This window comes from Orcinus orca, chromosome 1 (genome assembly GCF_937001465.1).
Source record: "Orcinus orca chromosome 1, mOrcOrc1.1, whole genome shotgun sequence".
In the NCBI taxonomy this organism is placed as follows: domain Eukaryota; kingdom Metazoa; phylum Chordata; class Mammalia; order Artiodactyla; family Delphinidae; genus Orcinus; species Orcinus orca.
In genome coordinates this window covers 162,117,845-162,131,144 of record NC_064559.1, presented here as the reverse complement: position 1 = coordinate 162,131,144, position 13,300 = coordinate 162,117,845, and the positions used below count along the sequence as shown (strand labels likewise).

The 13,300-nt window shown below is 40.2% G+C and overlaps 2 protein-coding genes across 4 annotated transcripts in view; both read left to right on the top strand.

Annotated features, from left to right (window-relative positions):
• Positions 1 to 7,567, top strand: part of FGGY (FGGY carbohydrate kinase domain containing) — a 450,202-nt gene extending 442,635 nt beyond the window's left edge. Inside the window, exons 17-18 of one of the 2 annotated variants that reach the window (XR_004485339.2) lie at positions 5,362 to 5,460; positions 6,801 to 7,567. Coding sequence is in view for 1 of the 2 variants with exons in the window: in XM_049697009.1 (XP_049552966.1) it covers positions 5,362 to 5,405 (44 nt within the window). In the remaining variant the exon portion in view is untranslated. Of the gene's footprint in view, positions 1 to 5,361 lie in introns of both variants that reach the window. The other variant, XM_049697009.1, reaches the window with a different exon arrangement.
• Positions 7,568 to 9,787: 2,220 nt separating this feature from the next.
• Positions 9,788 to 13,300, top strand: part of HOOK1 (hook microtubule tethering protein 1) — a 67,558-nt gene continuing 64,045 nt past the window's right edge. Inside the window, exon 1 of one of the 2 annotated variants that reach the window (XM_004273788.4) lies at positions 9,788 to 10,106. In XM_004273788.4, the coding sequence (XP_004273836.1) occupies positions 10,044 to 10,106 (63 nt within the window). In that variant the 5' untranslated portion in view covers positions 9,788 to 10,043. The remainder of the gene's footprint in view (positions 10,107 to 13,300) is intronic. The other variant, XM_033435384.2, reaches the window with a different exon arrangement.

The following is a 13,300-nucleotide window of genomic DNA, read 5'->3' as shown; positions in this document are numbered from 1 at the left end:
CCCTCTCTTCATTTGTTCCATTGTTCCTTTGCCCCTTCTTTCCTTGTTTCTTATTTTCATTTCTAAAACATTGGTAGAAAAAAGAGAAAGTTGTATTTTATTATTATTTTAAATTGGGAAGCTTATAATGTCCTTGGTAATTAATCGTTTCTCTTGTCTTTGACACTCACATGGTGTGTTACAAAATTGATTTGCCTTTTTTTATATGCAAGTTCAGCATCCCCAATTAGATGGCAAGCAGAGGAAGGGTAGACACTCTGCCGTATACTTCTGCACATTTCCAGTGTCAAAGGAAATGTTCTGTCTATAGAAGATACTTAATAGGTGGTTGTTGATGTCCTAGATATCCTGCCTCCTTCCTTCAGGTACGCAAGCTATTATTATCTGCATTTACAGTGAGAAAACTGAGAACCAAGAGAGTTCAGGAACTTGACCACAGGCTTTGTACATGACATTGTTTTTCAGGCAACTTGCCTCAGTTATCTCTGACAAGCCTACAACAAGCTTTCCCACCACTATCACCAACTTCTGGCAACAGGCAGTACTTGTAATGAATAATCCAACTGAGACAGCATTCAGTTTGAGATGCCTATCTGTTCTTTTTGAATCAACACTGAAAGCAAATGAAATAGAATTATTTCCCACAGACTTCCTGAGCAGTAGAGAGAAATGTTTGAACCTTATTCTCAACTGAAGGACAATATTTGTGAGGGTAGCTCTGCATACAAGTCACAATGAACAACTTCAAGTGGAGCAGGGAAAGCAGCATGACCATAGTTTGCTATTCTTGAGACTTGAAGTGGTTGGTACTTGTCCTTCTGGCTCACAAACCTCCTTGCTTGGCTTGGGGAACACAGTGGGATAGTAGAAAGCACAGATGAGGCTTTTGGGGCCAAACAAAAAGGGTTTTAGTTCTGGGCTATCTGCCATACATATCGCAACTTTGAAGAAGTTACTTCCTCATTTGCAAAAATAAGGATTGTTGTAAGGATTAATTTAAATTGTGTACGTGATGGTGCCCGGAATAGAAGAAATTGATGTTAGCTTTCTTTCCATCCATGGACCCATCTCACTTCTCCACTTCCCCCACCCCCACTTTCACATTGTCCAGAGTCCTCATTCTCTCTGCTTCCAACCCGTTATAAAATATATGAGCTGTTAAGTACTTTCACCCTGAAGTGTAAATGGCTACTAGGTTCAGTATTTTAGTTTTTACAGGGATGTTATTATTTTAACACAGAACTAAAATCTAATGTCCAAGGAATGAAATTATAATTAGGAAATGTAACCTGCTTTGGTCATAGAAATTCAGCCTTACTAAACACCATTCCCCATAAAATGGAGCCAGGGCTTCTTTGAGAAATGACTGATGTCAAGATAGGGACAGGAAAGTACAATACAAGGGGAACCTGGAATGTCTTGTGTATGGAAGAGCTTAAAAAACAGTAGAAGTATGCAGAAATGACTCAGAAGCCAACTTGAAGGGGTTCCCATTAGCTGAACTTGGGACAGTTTGATGATTAAAAAGAAATAGTGGCAAGAATTTATTGTATCATATTGAATAAAAACACGTTTATGCGTCCATATTTATACTTTAAAAAGTAAAAGGTGGATATGGAGATAAGAGGAAAAGTCTTTTTTCTTTTAACAGAATAATGTCAGCTAATAGATGTAAAAAGAATAATGGAAGTAGAAAAGCACCATTTTGTGACCATCATGGTAATAGTTAATTCAGGCAATAATTAACAATGGAAGCTAAAAGCAAAAACATTGGGTGACAAACTTTTGGGGAACCATATATTCACACAGTCTCAAATTACTAAGTAATTACAATGGAAAAAATCTTTACAATGGAGAAATCTGGTGGACACTATCTGACTAAATTATAAAATCTAACATCTCCCATAATCAGACAATCCAATGTCATATTCCTGCCAAGGCAACACACTGAGCTCCTATATAATCTCTGCTAAAAATGGTAAAATCAAATCTGGTCATGAAGAGACAACCTGACAAATGTTACTGGACTGGACTATTCAAAACTGTTTCTGTCATGAAATCACACACACACACACACACACATACACACACACACACAGGCTGGGGAACTGACCTAGATTAGAGGAGACTAAAGCAACTTGGCAATAAACACAACGCATGGTCCTTGATTTCTTGATTTTTGGGTTCCAGAGCAGGGAAAATAATTAGAGGCAATTAGGTAAATTTAAAGAAGGATTGCATATTTAATAATAATATTGTATCAATGTTAAATTTCCCAAGTGTGATAATTATATGTGGTTATGTAAGAGAATGTCCTTATTCTTAGAAGATTTAAGGGTAATTTATTTTGTTCTATTGAAATATATATATGGAGAGAGAGAGAGAATGTGGCAACTATAGCCTAAAAACCAATTTGAACATAAAAAAAATACACCCCCAAGAGTAGGCCAGTTATTCAGTCCAAACGGTCAACTTAATTATTCCTCAGAAAAATCATGTGAAGTTTATAAGAAAAATTGTATTCGAAATAACAGGTCCAGCTCATCTTCAGATAAAAAATGTCAAGATCTTAATCCATTCAAGGTCTCTCAGTCATGTATTTTAGTCACTAGGCTTCAGTCAGCAGATTCTCTAACAGCGACAATTAATTTCACTCATCTAGATATGATGGCTTCGCTTGCTTCACAGTGTTAAACAAAAAGAATCTTGACTGCCTGAAGAAATATTTCTGTAGCAAGGGAAAGTACAGAAACAATGACTGAAGAACGGTACATGCTATATTTTATTTTGCAATGATTGTCCTTTAAAAAATCAGTTCTAACCACAAAACACACACACACACACACACACACACACACACAAGAACACAATTTTTGGAGGTGATGGCTGAGTTTAGAACTTTGATTATGGTGATGGCATCATGAGTATACACAGATGTCCAAACTCATCAATATGCATATATTAAATGTGTGTAAATGTTTGTATATCAATTATACTTCAATAAAGCTTAAAAAAATGGTTCTGATCTCCCCTAGGAGAATTCTCCTCTTTACATTTGAAAAGAGATTTTCTGAAGTATGCAATTTATTCATTATATGATCAGTTTCTTCATCTATAAAATAAAGATTAAAAGTGTTACCTACCTTGTCAGTTTGTTGAGGATAATGAATCAGCAAAGATGAAGAACTTAGAATAGAGCTTAGCACCTAATAAGTACTCCATACATTTTAGCTGTTATTATTGTTGCTGTTGTTGTTGTAGGTTTTTATAGCCTCAGGACTGGATATCTTCATGGTTACCAATCATGTTCATACAAAACACTGTTCCAGCGTGAAGTCCCATACGTTAATGAAATGTGCAGCTTCTCTCTTTTCTCTATAAGGCTAAGCCCTGATCAGTTTTTTAATTTATGTTTGTTTTGTTTTGTTTGGGGGATATCTGGAAAATATTTCCGAATCACATAACATAGTATTTATTTATTTGGTTAAATCATTTCAAAAATTTTATTAACCATAACTGGACTTCTAGGTATTTCCTACAACTGCTTCTATTAACAAACCCATCACACATCTTTCTTGGCATTTCTGTCTTTGTTTTTACAGCCCAACTTTTTATGGCTAGATAGCTCCCCCCTTCTTCTGTCCTTAAATGATCTGATACATTTCTTCCTTTTAGCATTTTGGTATTTTAAGATGTATTAAATTCTATATAAGTTATATTATCTAACACATGGAGAGTGAGGAAGATACATTTCCTCAGGCAAAAATCACTTCCTGTATTTTCAACTGATATATGTGTGGAGGTTTCAGAATACCATGTTTAGCCACGATGGTTTCAAGTATAGTTTTCTCAAGCTATAATAAAATATAAGCAGTATCTCTAACACAGTGATCCCTGTCATTCTTAGAAATCATGCTCTTATTATTATTTCTGTGAACCTTGTCTCATGAATGTGATTTTATTCACTTTCCATTTATATAATGTAAATTAAAGAACTTCTTATTTTAAAATATTTATTTTCAATACCCTTGAAAACAATAGGAGGTACCTTGGGTAGTTATACTGTAAAGTTAGATTTTGCTTGCTTTTTAGAGACAAACATCTTTGGATTAAGTGATTAGCCACTATGTGTCAGTGTTTAGATTTTATTTTAAAAATCTGCTTACATGGATTAGAAGGATTTTTGTATAGAAGAAACAGGTCACCAACAGAATGAGGCATCTGGATCATCTCTTCTAACAGAGTGTAAAATGATGACATGTCTTGTAATTCACTTAAATAAGCTGAGCTAGAAAGTACAGGATTTATATGTTTAAGTGATACTTTAGGTTGGTTACATCATCAGTACCTTTTACTAAATGTTTATTTTTGTTACCTGTTGTTTTTATGTTTTTGAAAACATAGCTTTTAAGAACAATATACCTTGCTATTACATTTTTTTCTCATCTGAGTGCCTTAGGACAAGATAAAATAATCTGGTCCAATTTTATTTGACTTAGAGCTTTGGGGTGAGTTTAAATATGCTTAATAAAATGAAATCGTTATATTCATCTTCACTCAATAAATGGCAAACTAATCATTCCTTCCCATCAGTGTAAAATGCAATTGATAATATCACCCTATGTTGTGATTTATCTTTCATAACTTTTGTTTCCCCAGGCACTCCAGTTTTAAATTCTCTAAGGCAGCGTTTGTTTGGTGATTTGACACCAAGCCCCTACGTGAAATTATAACCATGGCTACGATCCCTTTCCATTTTGATGCCTTCTCAATGCAAGAACCAGGAATACCAACATGCTTCCTCTGTGACCATTTTAACTGTGTGGTTATGATACTATTGCCCCAGTTAAGGTTACCTGTCCATGCTTTTTTGAACCATGCTTTACCGTTCTGAGTGATGGTACCCCCACCTCTACCTAAATGACTGTGGACATTACTGCTGTTCAGATGATACTGTGATGTGATACCCAGATCCCAACATCTGGGAGTGCTGTTGGCAGACAGCCATCAGCCTTTGTGAATTGCCTAGGCTGTCATGCCACCTTTCCACAATAGTCCACATCCAAGGACTCGTCAACATGGTGGCATAAGGATCAAGCCCCCTTCATCCAAACTCAGACATCTCAGAAGGGTCATTCCAGCTTCAGAGCTCCCCAGGGATTGGTTGGGACTTTCAGTAGGACTGCATCACAGCCTTCCTTCTTTCTCCCTCTGAGCACTTCTGCTTCCTTTCCTTCCCTTCCATGGCTGTTATTCCCAAGAGCACTTCTTAATAAACCTTTTGCACGCTAATCTCCATCTCGGAGTCACTTCTTGCAATTTTTTCTTAATAGTATAAATTTGAAATCCCTTGCATTGTAGATGTACATTCATCAGTGACAGAGATGACTTCACCCTTAATTTGAACTTGCACTTCTTCATTGAAACCCTAGAATAATCTCTTTTTGGGCAACCCAACAGGTTAGTAATAACATCACTTGTAAATACTGAACTAAAATGCATTAAAAAGCAGTATCATTAAGTGATATAAAATCACTTAAGTCTATAAAAGCCCCAGAAGCAAAATTCTCAGTGTCATGCACAGTCTCCAAATGAACATTAATTTCATAACAGGAGTGAAATTATTCCCTTTTATACACAGTGGAAAGTAGTCCACATCCTTTATCCCCTTTCTCCAGTTTCTTTCTCAATAGTCACCATGGCTGAAAATACCTGTGGGGATGAAGTTTGTCCTAATCCCATCACCTAAAAGTTCAGATCTACTGAGTGCCCAAGTCAATTCTGTCCAAGATTGTCTCTTTGGCAAAGCCTAAAACTCACCCATGGTTAGTGTTTGGGATTGGTCTTGCTTCCCTAAACCCAGTACAGTATTTAACAGAGCTAGGCACTTGCACTGACTGTGATCACAGGTCTGAGAACTAGAAGCTGTTTTAAAATGTCAATTTTTGTCATCATCTCTCTTCCCTACCTAGGGTTTGTAAATCCCCTTGCCCAGGGCCTGGGCATTCTTATTTCAAAATATCTCCCAGATTCTGAAAACTGTTACAATCTAGATATGTCTCTTGTTGCATTTAACTGACTGTGGATCTCGATGCTGATCGGATGTTGGATCTTCTGTGTGGGGGAATGCTTCAGGAATGAATGCTTTGCTGGCAAGGTCCACTGGATTGTCTGCTGCTGATATGGTGACTCTTCTAGAATGGCTGCTCTTTTTGAATGTCTAGTTCCATGCCTGTCCAGGCCAGGGTTTTCTTCTAGCTGGTGAACACCCTCAGCCATCCAGGGTATCTACATATCAGCAGAGAAAACCTTAGACTTCTCCATTTTTTCACTCCATGGTTTGAGTGTGCAAGACATAGATTTCCTCTTTACAAGAGAGCCTACTACAATTCTTTTTAAGGTACTTAATCAGGGATTTTCTCCTTTTATCATGTATCCATCCACTTAGAGTCCAATTCAGAGCTTAAAATCTCATCCTGACCTCGTCTTTCTCTTAAATTTTTTTTGGCTTATTTTAAAAAGGTAATATTAGTTCATTTTGGTAAAATAGGAAAATGAAAAAAAATAATCACAGTGAATAACCTCTACAAACATTTTAATATATCTTCTTTCAGTTTTTTTAATGAGTGCAAACACACACACACACCTTAAGATATACACACAGTGTAAATAATAGTTAAAATAGATTGAGCAACTATTATGAGCTAGGAATTCTGTTAGGCATTTTATATGCATTTGGTCTTCACAGCAACCATAAGAGAAAATGTGGAGCAAATTGCTGTTTTTGTTTTTGTCTGCAGGCATCCAGCTCCCCTACTCCATCCACATGGGGCAACCACCCCATGATTTCAACTTGGGTCTGCAGACCTGGTGGGGCAGCCAGTCGAGGTCCTTTGTCTTCTTCTGGCAAAGGGTTGGATACATATCCCTGATAGACCCATCAGATGCCCTTCCTGCAACTTGAATCTTGAACAGAGTGACTCAGAAAGACTTACAACCATTTTATCATATTCATCTGGGTGGTGCTCTCCTGAAAAGACTTCTTATAATTTTTGCTACCTCGATCTGATGAGCTGCTCTGGGACTTGCCCTTTCCCATGCAGAGTTCTTCAAATTTTTCTCCGAATCTGTGAGATTTTCTACACTTGCAATAACATTGTTTTCTTTATAGTTACCAGGTTTGATTTCACCCACTTACCACCAAAAAAATCCCTAAGCAATATACACATGTACAGAAATATACAAGTATTATTCAAGTTTACAGATGATAAGATCACTACAGAAATTTTCTAAATTATTGTAAAGTACAAAGAAGGTAAAACTTACCAATTATTCCAAAACCTAGATATTATCATTATTACTATTCACATTTTTGTTTATTTCCTTTAGTCTCTCCTCTCTCTGTGTATATATACATACATATATACACACACATGTGTCCACAGATATGTCTATATATATACAGAGAGAGAAATCCATACTGTATGTACAGATTTGTATCATCACTTTTTAATTTTAATATTATTTTGTAAGCATTTTCCTGAGTAATTAAACTTCTTTCAAACTATTTTAAGATCTACAATATATTTTATTGTATGGATGTATCATAATGTAGTTAATCATTCCTCTTTCAGACATTTAATGGCTGTTTCTTTTTTTGCTTTGATAAATAGCACTGCAATCAACAACTTGGTTGGCATCTGATTATTTTCTTAGAATAGATTCTGGAAGTAAAATTGACTTAAAGGCTTTGAACATTTTAAAGATTCTTGATATCTATTCTCAAAAACTTCTCAGAAAGATTGTGCCAATTTATAATTCCATGGCTAGTGCTTCAAAATTAGTTTTATTCAATTCTCCAAATATGGATGCTGACTTTTAGGAATGAATGCCAGAAGTTGGAAAATAACAGCCTATCAGGCATTTCTTTAATACCTTTTTTTCCTGGTATAATGTAATGCAAGCTAATTTTATAATTAAAAACTTAGAAAAATATTCTAAAATGCTTGTTCCAGTTGTATATGCAAGTGTACTTTACTCTTTTCAACATTGTTTTGTGTTGTTTTATTTCAATGATTCATGTTTTGCACTTTTCTACCTTTTCATATTTGTTTGAAATATTTGTATTTCTTCTTCTCTGAATTCACAATCATGTCCTTCACATATTTTCCCATTAGATCTAGTACCATGAGGACAACTGGGCATCCTTCCCTGAGGACCTATTCTCTGCTTGTATAAAGCCCAGAAGGATAACTCGGTTGCCCCTCACTTACTCTTCTTAAATACTTCAAGTAGTTTAATCACCTGTGGCTCTTAGTAGTAAGTGTTCTCATACACTTCTAAGCATATGTGGTTGCAGTAACTCATATTTGCAAAGGAGTTTTTAATTCATAAAAATCTTCCACATCGGTTATTTTTGCCTCTGTGAGGTATGCAGGGCAGGTTAGCGTCATTAGCATTATTTCAGGAATGCGGTGGTTGGGTTCCAGAGGAGAAAGCTGTCATCATTGCCAGTGAGAAGTAAAGTCAAGACTCAGACAAGGTCTTCAATTCTTAGATCTTTTACTTTTCATTAAGTCATATTACTAATGTTGCTAGTGTCCCGAAGTATAAAATACTTCACACAGGGTAAGAAAGTTCTGGAATAATGTTAAGGGACTCAATAGCAAATGCATGTACTGTATTTTTAGAATGAGACTGATTTATATTGGCGGGCTTTTAATTGCAGTCATCCATCGGTTTTAAACTTTCAGTGTCTAAGTATAAAGATGCAGTAATATAAAGGATCCAGCTGCATTTTTACACAGAGCATGAATTGATGAGTTTATGAATGAGTTGAAGTGATGTAAATCAACAGCAAGACTAACAATATGCCAGCCCATTTCAATAGCCTAAGCTATACATCAGTACCTTGGAGAGTTTCCAATTTTACACCTCCCCCTCCTCCATGAACATTCTCAGAAAAGACAAGTTTTCAACCGTTAAAGAAAAATAGGAAGCATTGTACATTGATATCTTCCATGTTTTTTGAAAACTAAAAGATCATTTCATTTTTCATTTTCCTACCTTTTGCCCTATTTAAAATAAAATTGCCCATGGTTTGTAATCTCGTGAGAGCTTATTTGATTTAAGCAGCTTTATAGTATTTTTCCCCCATAGGAAACACATTTCTTTGCCTTATCTGCAAATTAAAATATCGTTTTCTAATGAGAGCCTAGAAGAAAATCAACTCTCCCTATCTGGAGTGGTTTTTATTCACGGGTAGGATCTATTTCTTCAGACGTTGTGGAAGCAGTGTGGGTCTCCATAGCTGTAGCCAGGAGCTTGTCCTACCGGCGAGGAAGGAGGCCGGAAGATGCCCGAGCCGGCCCTGCGTACCCTTAGGCCCCCGTGGCCGCTTCTGCCCTTGGGGCTGCGCCTCAGCAACCCCCAACCGCGCACGCGCACGCGCACTCGCTGCCCCCCACCCTAGCTGCACCTGCCAGGTCATAAACCCCTTCCCACCGTCTCGCTCGCTCTCTAGGAGGCACAGTCTTGTCTCACGTTGATTGGTCGAAGCCCAAGAGGGCGTGTCCAATCAGCAATCCCTCCTGCTCAACCTATTCCCGCTCTTCCCGCCCCCTCCCCGCCCCACCCGTCCCCCTCCGGCACCTATCTTCTTTGTGACTGGTGCGCGCCCAGGTCACTCAGTGCAGAGGGGAGAGGTGTGCCGGAGTGGAAAGGAGTGCCGGAGTGGAAAGGAGGGGTGGGAGGACGGCGGGGAGGGGAAGGGAGGGGAGGGGGCGGGGCTCAGGTGCTGAGCTGCGCGGCCCGGGCCAGACGGGGGAGGGGGCGAACTGCGGGGCGGGGCAGGGGCAGCGGCGAGGAGGGGGTTACGCCGGCGACGTCGGCAGCGCGAGGCTTCGCGCGTGAGCGGCGCGGTCGCTGGGCCTGGCTACCGAGCTTTCCTGACGGGCGAGCAGGTCCTCGACACCGGCGCCTGGCGGAGCGCGGGGAGGAGGGAGGTTTTGGTGTCAGCGGTGTAGTTGACGGCAGTCCCGGCCATGGAAGAGACGCAGCCGCTTCCGCAGTCCGAGCTGCCACTGTGCGACAGCCTCATCATCTGGGTGAGTACCAGGGGGCGAGGGGGGCCGGGAGACCGCGGAGAGGTCCTGGGGGGTGCCTGGTCACTGGCACCTCTCAGGTGAGCCTGCGGAGCAGCGGGGACCACCTGCGCCGTAGCGGGGGCCACCTGCGCCCCGGACTCCGCGCATTGCCCTCCGCGCCTCGCGTCGCCCTTGACCGCGAGAGTGCCACCTGCGGGTCGCGGGGCAGGTGTGCGTCCGTGAGTGAGTGTGCGTGTGTTTATGTCTTCGAGGGCGGGGGGAGGGTAAAGGGAGCTCTGGGGGGCGGGACGGAGGAGGCTCGTCTTACCGCCCTGATCGTGCTCCGAACAGCTGTGGCGGGAGCCAAGCGCCCATCCCTTTACTCCCTGCTCTCCCATTTTCTGCCCCTGCCCTGCGCCCAAGCCCTAGACTTTCTGGGCTACTGACACCCTTGCCTTCCGTCTGCTGAACAGTCTTCCCACAGTGACCTTTGTGTCACTTGGGAGTGAAGACCCCCGCTGAAACCTCCCTCCCACTGCAAGCACCTTCCTCTACTTGGACACGGGTGACCAAGAGGTGGTTTTAGTTAGTGGATCATTGCTTCTCCCTGACCCCAGGACATCCATTTTTGTAGAAGCCTCTTAGAAGAGATGTTTCCACGTATTTCCTGCATGGATCAGAAGATATGTTAGGGGTGGGGGCATGTATTCCCTTTTTCTCACTTGTTCCCCTCCCCTTCCAATGGACAAGCATTTTCCTTAAAGGAAAGAACGTGGCATTTTCGTTTGCACTTTATCCGCGTTTAGTATTTCTGTTAATTTGTTGGGTTTGGACGGGCAGGATCTGTCCCCACTATTCCCACCAGCAAAACAATGTCTCTGTCACCTTTTGGAGGTGCTCAGCGATCAGAGAGAGCTGACATTCAGGTGTGGCTTCTAACCCACATTGGGCAAGGTTGATGCTCGATGGTCCACAAGGTGCTGTCAATGATGCTCATCCCTAAACCAGTTGTTTAGTTTTGTGTAGGGGACTGTGTGCAGAATGGAATGTAAACAGACTGGATTAGGAGGCGGTAATTGGTTGATGAGATTCCCTGTCTATCTCACAATGCATGTAATTCAAAAGAATGAGAAATTAGGGAAGGTTTCTGACAATGTGTGAAGTTTATTGGAAATAACCATAATGTAAAGTAACCGTTACACTTTGGAGGTAAATAGCTTTTGCTTTAAGTAGAATGCAAGCATCTGGAGTTTCTGAGTTAAAAGCAATTAGCAAAGTGTTCATCTGTATTTTCACTTAAAAGAAGTATTGGGAGTGCTTCCCTGGTGGCGCAGTGGATGAGAGTCCGCCTGACGATTCAGGGGACACGGGTTCGTGTCCCGGTCCGGGAACATCCCACATGCTGCGGAAAGGCTGGGCCCGTGAGCCATGGCCGCTGAGCCTGCGCGTCCGGAGCCTGTTGCTCCGCAACGGGAGAGGCCGCAACAGTGAGAGGCCCGCGTACCGCAAAAAAAAAAAAAAAAAAAAAAGAAGTATTGGGATTTAGATGCCATGTTTAAGGCTGTCATGAAACAAGGCAACATTACTTCTAATGATGTGTTTTATTAAACAAGTGACTAATTAAAGGGTGTATCCTAATCTGTTGCATTGTTGCTCTACACAAGACTTACCTAGTAAACTTAGTCTTTATGATGTCATTGACTTACATGAGAGTTGGTGGTGAAGTATAGGATTTTCTTGAATTGTATTTCAAAATTTAAAATATTTTGTGACTGTATCCATTGTTTTAATCAGTACTAATAAATAGTGAAGTTCCTACTTTGTATAAGACACTGAGGAAGAAAGATATCAAGCATAATCAAAGAATTTTCAATTTTAATTGATGTGGTAGGCAGAGCTGTGTATTTTTTATAATGGAAGGCAAAATTCCTTAAAAACTGTAAAAATATTATTTATTTATATTTACTTTTATTTTTCTGGCTGCGCCATGTGGCATGTTGAATCTTAGTTCCCCTGCACAAGGGATCGAACCCGTGCCCCCTGCATTGGGAGCACAGTCTTAAGCACTGGACCGCCAGGGAAGTCCCATGTAAAAATATTATTTATAATATAAGGAAAGATAAGGAATCATAGGTGACAGAGAATAACTGGTTGTTTGCTTCTCCAGTTCTCTCTCAGGCTGCTGAAACACTATGGAGAAAATGGAATTAACGTGCAGACTGTTGCCTCTCAAATGCTGCTACAGCCAAATTCTCCTGTTCCTGTATACTGCCCAGCTTTATGATTAAGAATAACCACACAGTTCCTCTCTTACTTCTCCTTGCAAACCTTTATCAGTACCCTGTTTAAGCCCCAAACCTTCTCCCCATCAGGAAAACGACCTCCTCCTTATCTTTGGCTCTGGCTCTAGGTCCACCTCTTTCACCTCTTGTAAAACTTTGCTCTGTCATTTATCCCCTTTTGGTATTTATTTTTTTCCTTTCCATTAGCTCTTTCCTCTCTACATGTAAACTTGCTCGAATCTTCCCTCTCTTAAAAAGAAAAAGAGCCATCACTCCCTATTAAAGCTACACTGTATTCCCCCTCTTCCTTCACAGTCATATTTCTTGCATTTTTAAGTACTCATCCTTTATACTTTTTGAGCTTTAATTTACTCCTCAGCCCATTGCACTTGAGCTCTTTTCTCTAAGGCCTTCACGTACTGGGGTTGGCAGACTGGGAACTATTATATTATCCTTAGCTTAATTGATGGCTCCTTTGTGAAATTATCTTCTGCCTTAGTTTCTTAGGTTCCTGCCTCTAGGCTTTTCTTTACATCTCTGGATGATTCCCAGTGAACTTTGCTGTTCGTCAGCTACTGCATAGTTGGTCTTACCTCACCTCCCCAACTTTCTGCAAACTGGTCTCATGCCACACTCCTCCGTGCCCACCATGCTGTGTTGACTTTCTGTTTCTTGAAGTCAAGCTCTTTTTTTTTTTTTTTTTTAATGCATCAGGGCTTTTTAACTTCTCTTCCCTCTTCCTAAAATATCCTCCTTCTGGTTCTTCCAATGGCTGGCTGGCTTCTCACCATTCAGTTCTTGGGTCTCTTGTCATCTTTCAGAGACAGTCTGTGACAGTGAGTGACCTACCTGTCTCCTACTCCTATCCCATTGTAACCTGTTAACCCCTTTTTGTTGTGTCTGTAACACTTAACATTTTCTGAAGTCATCTCG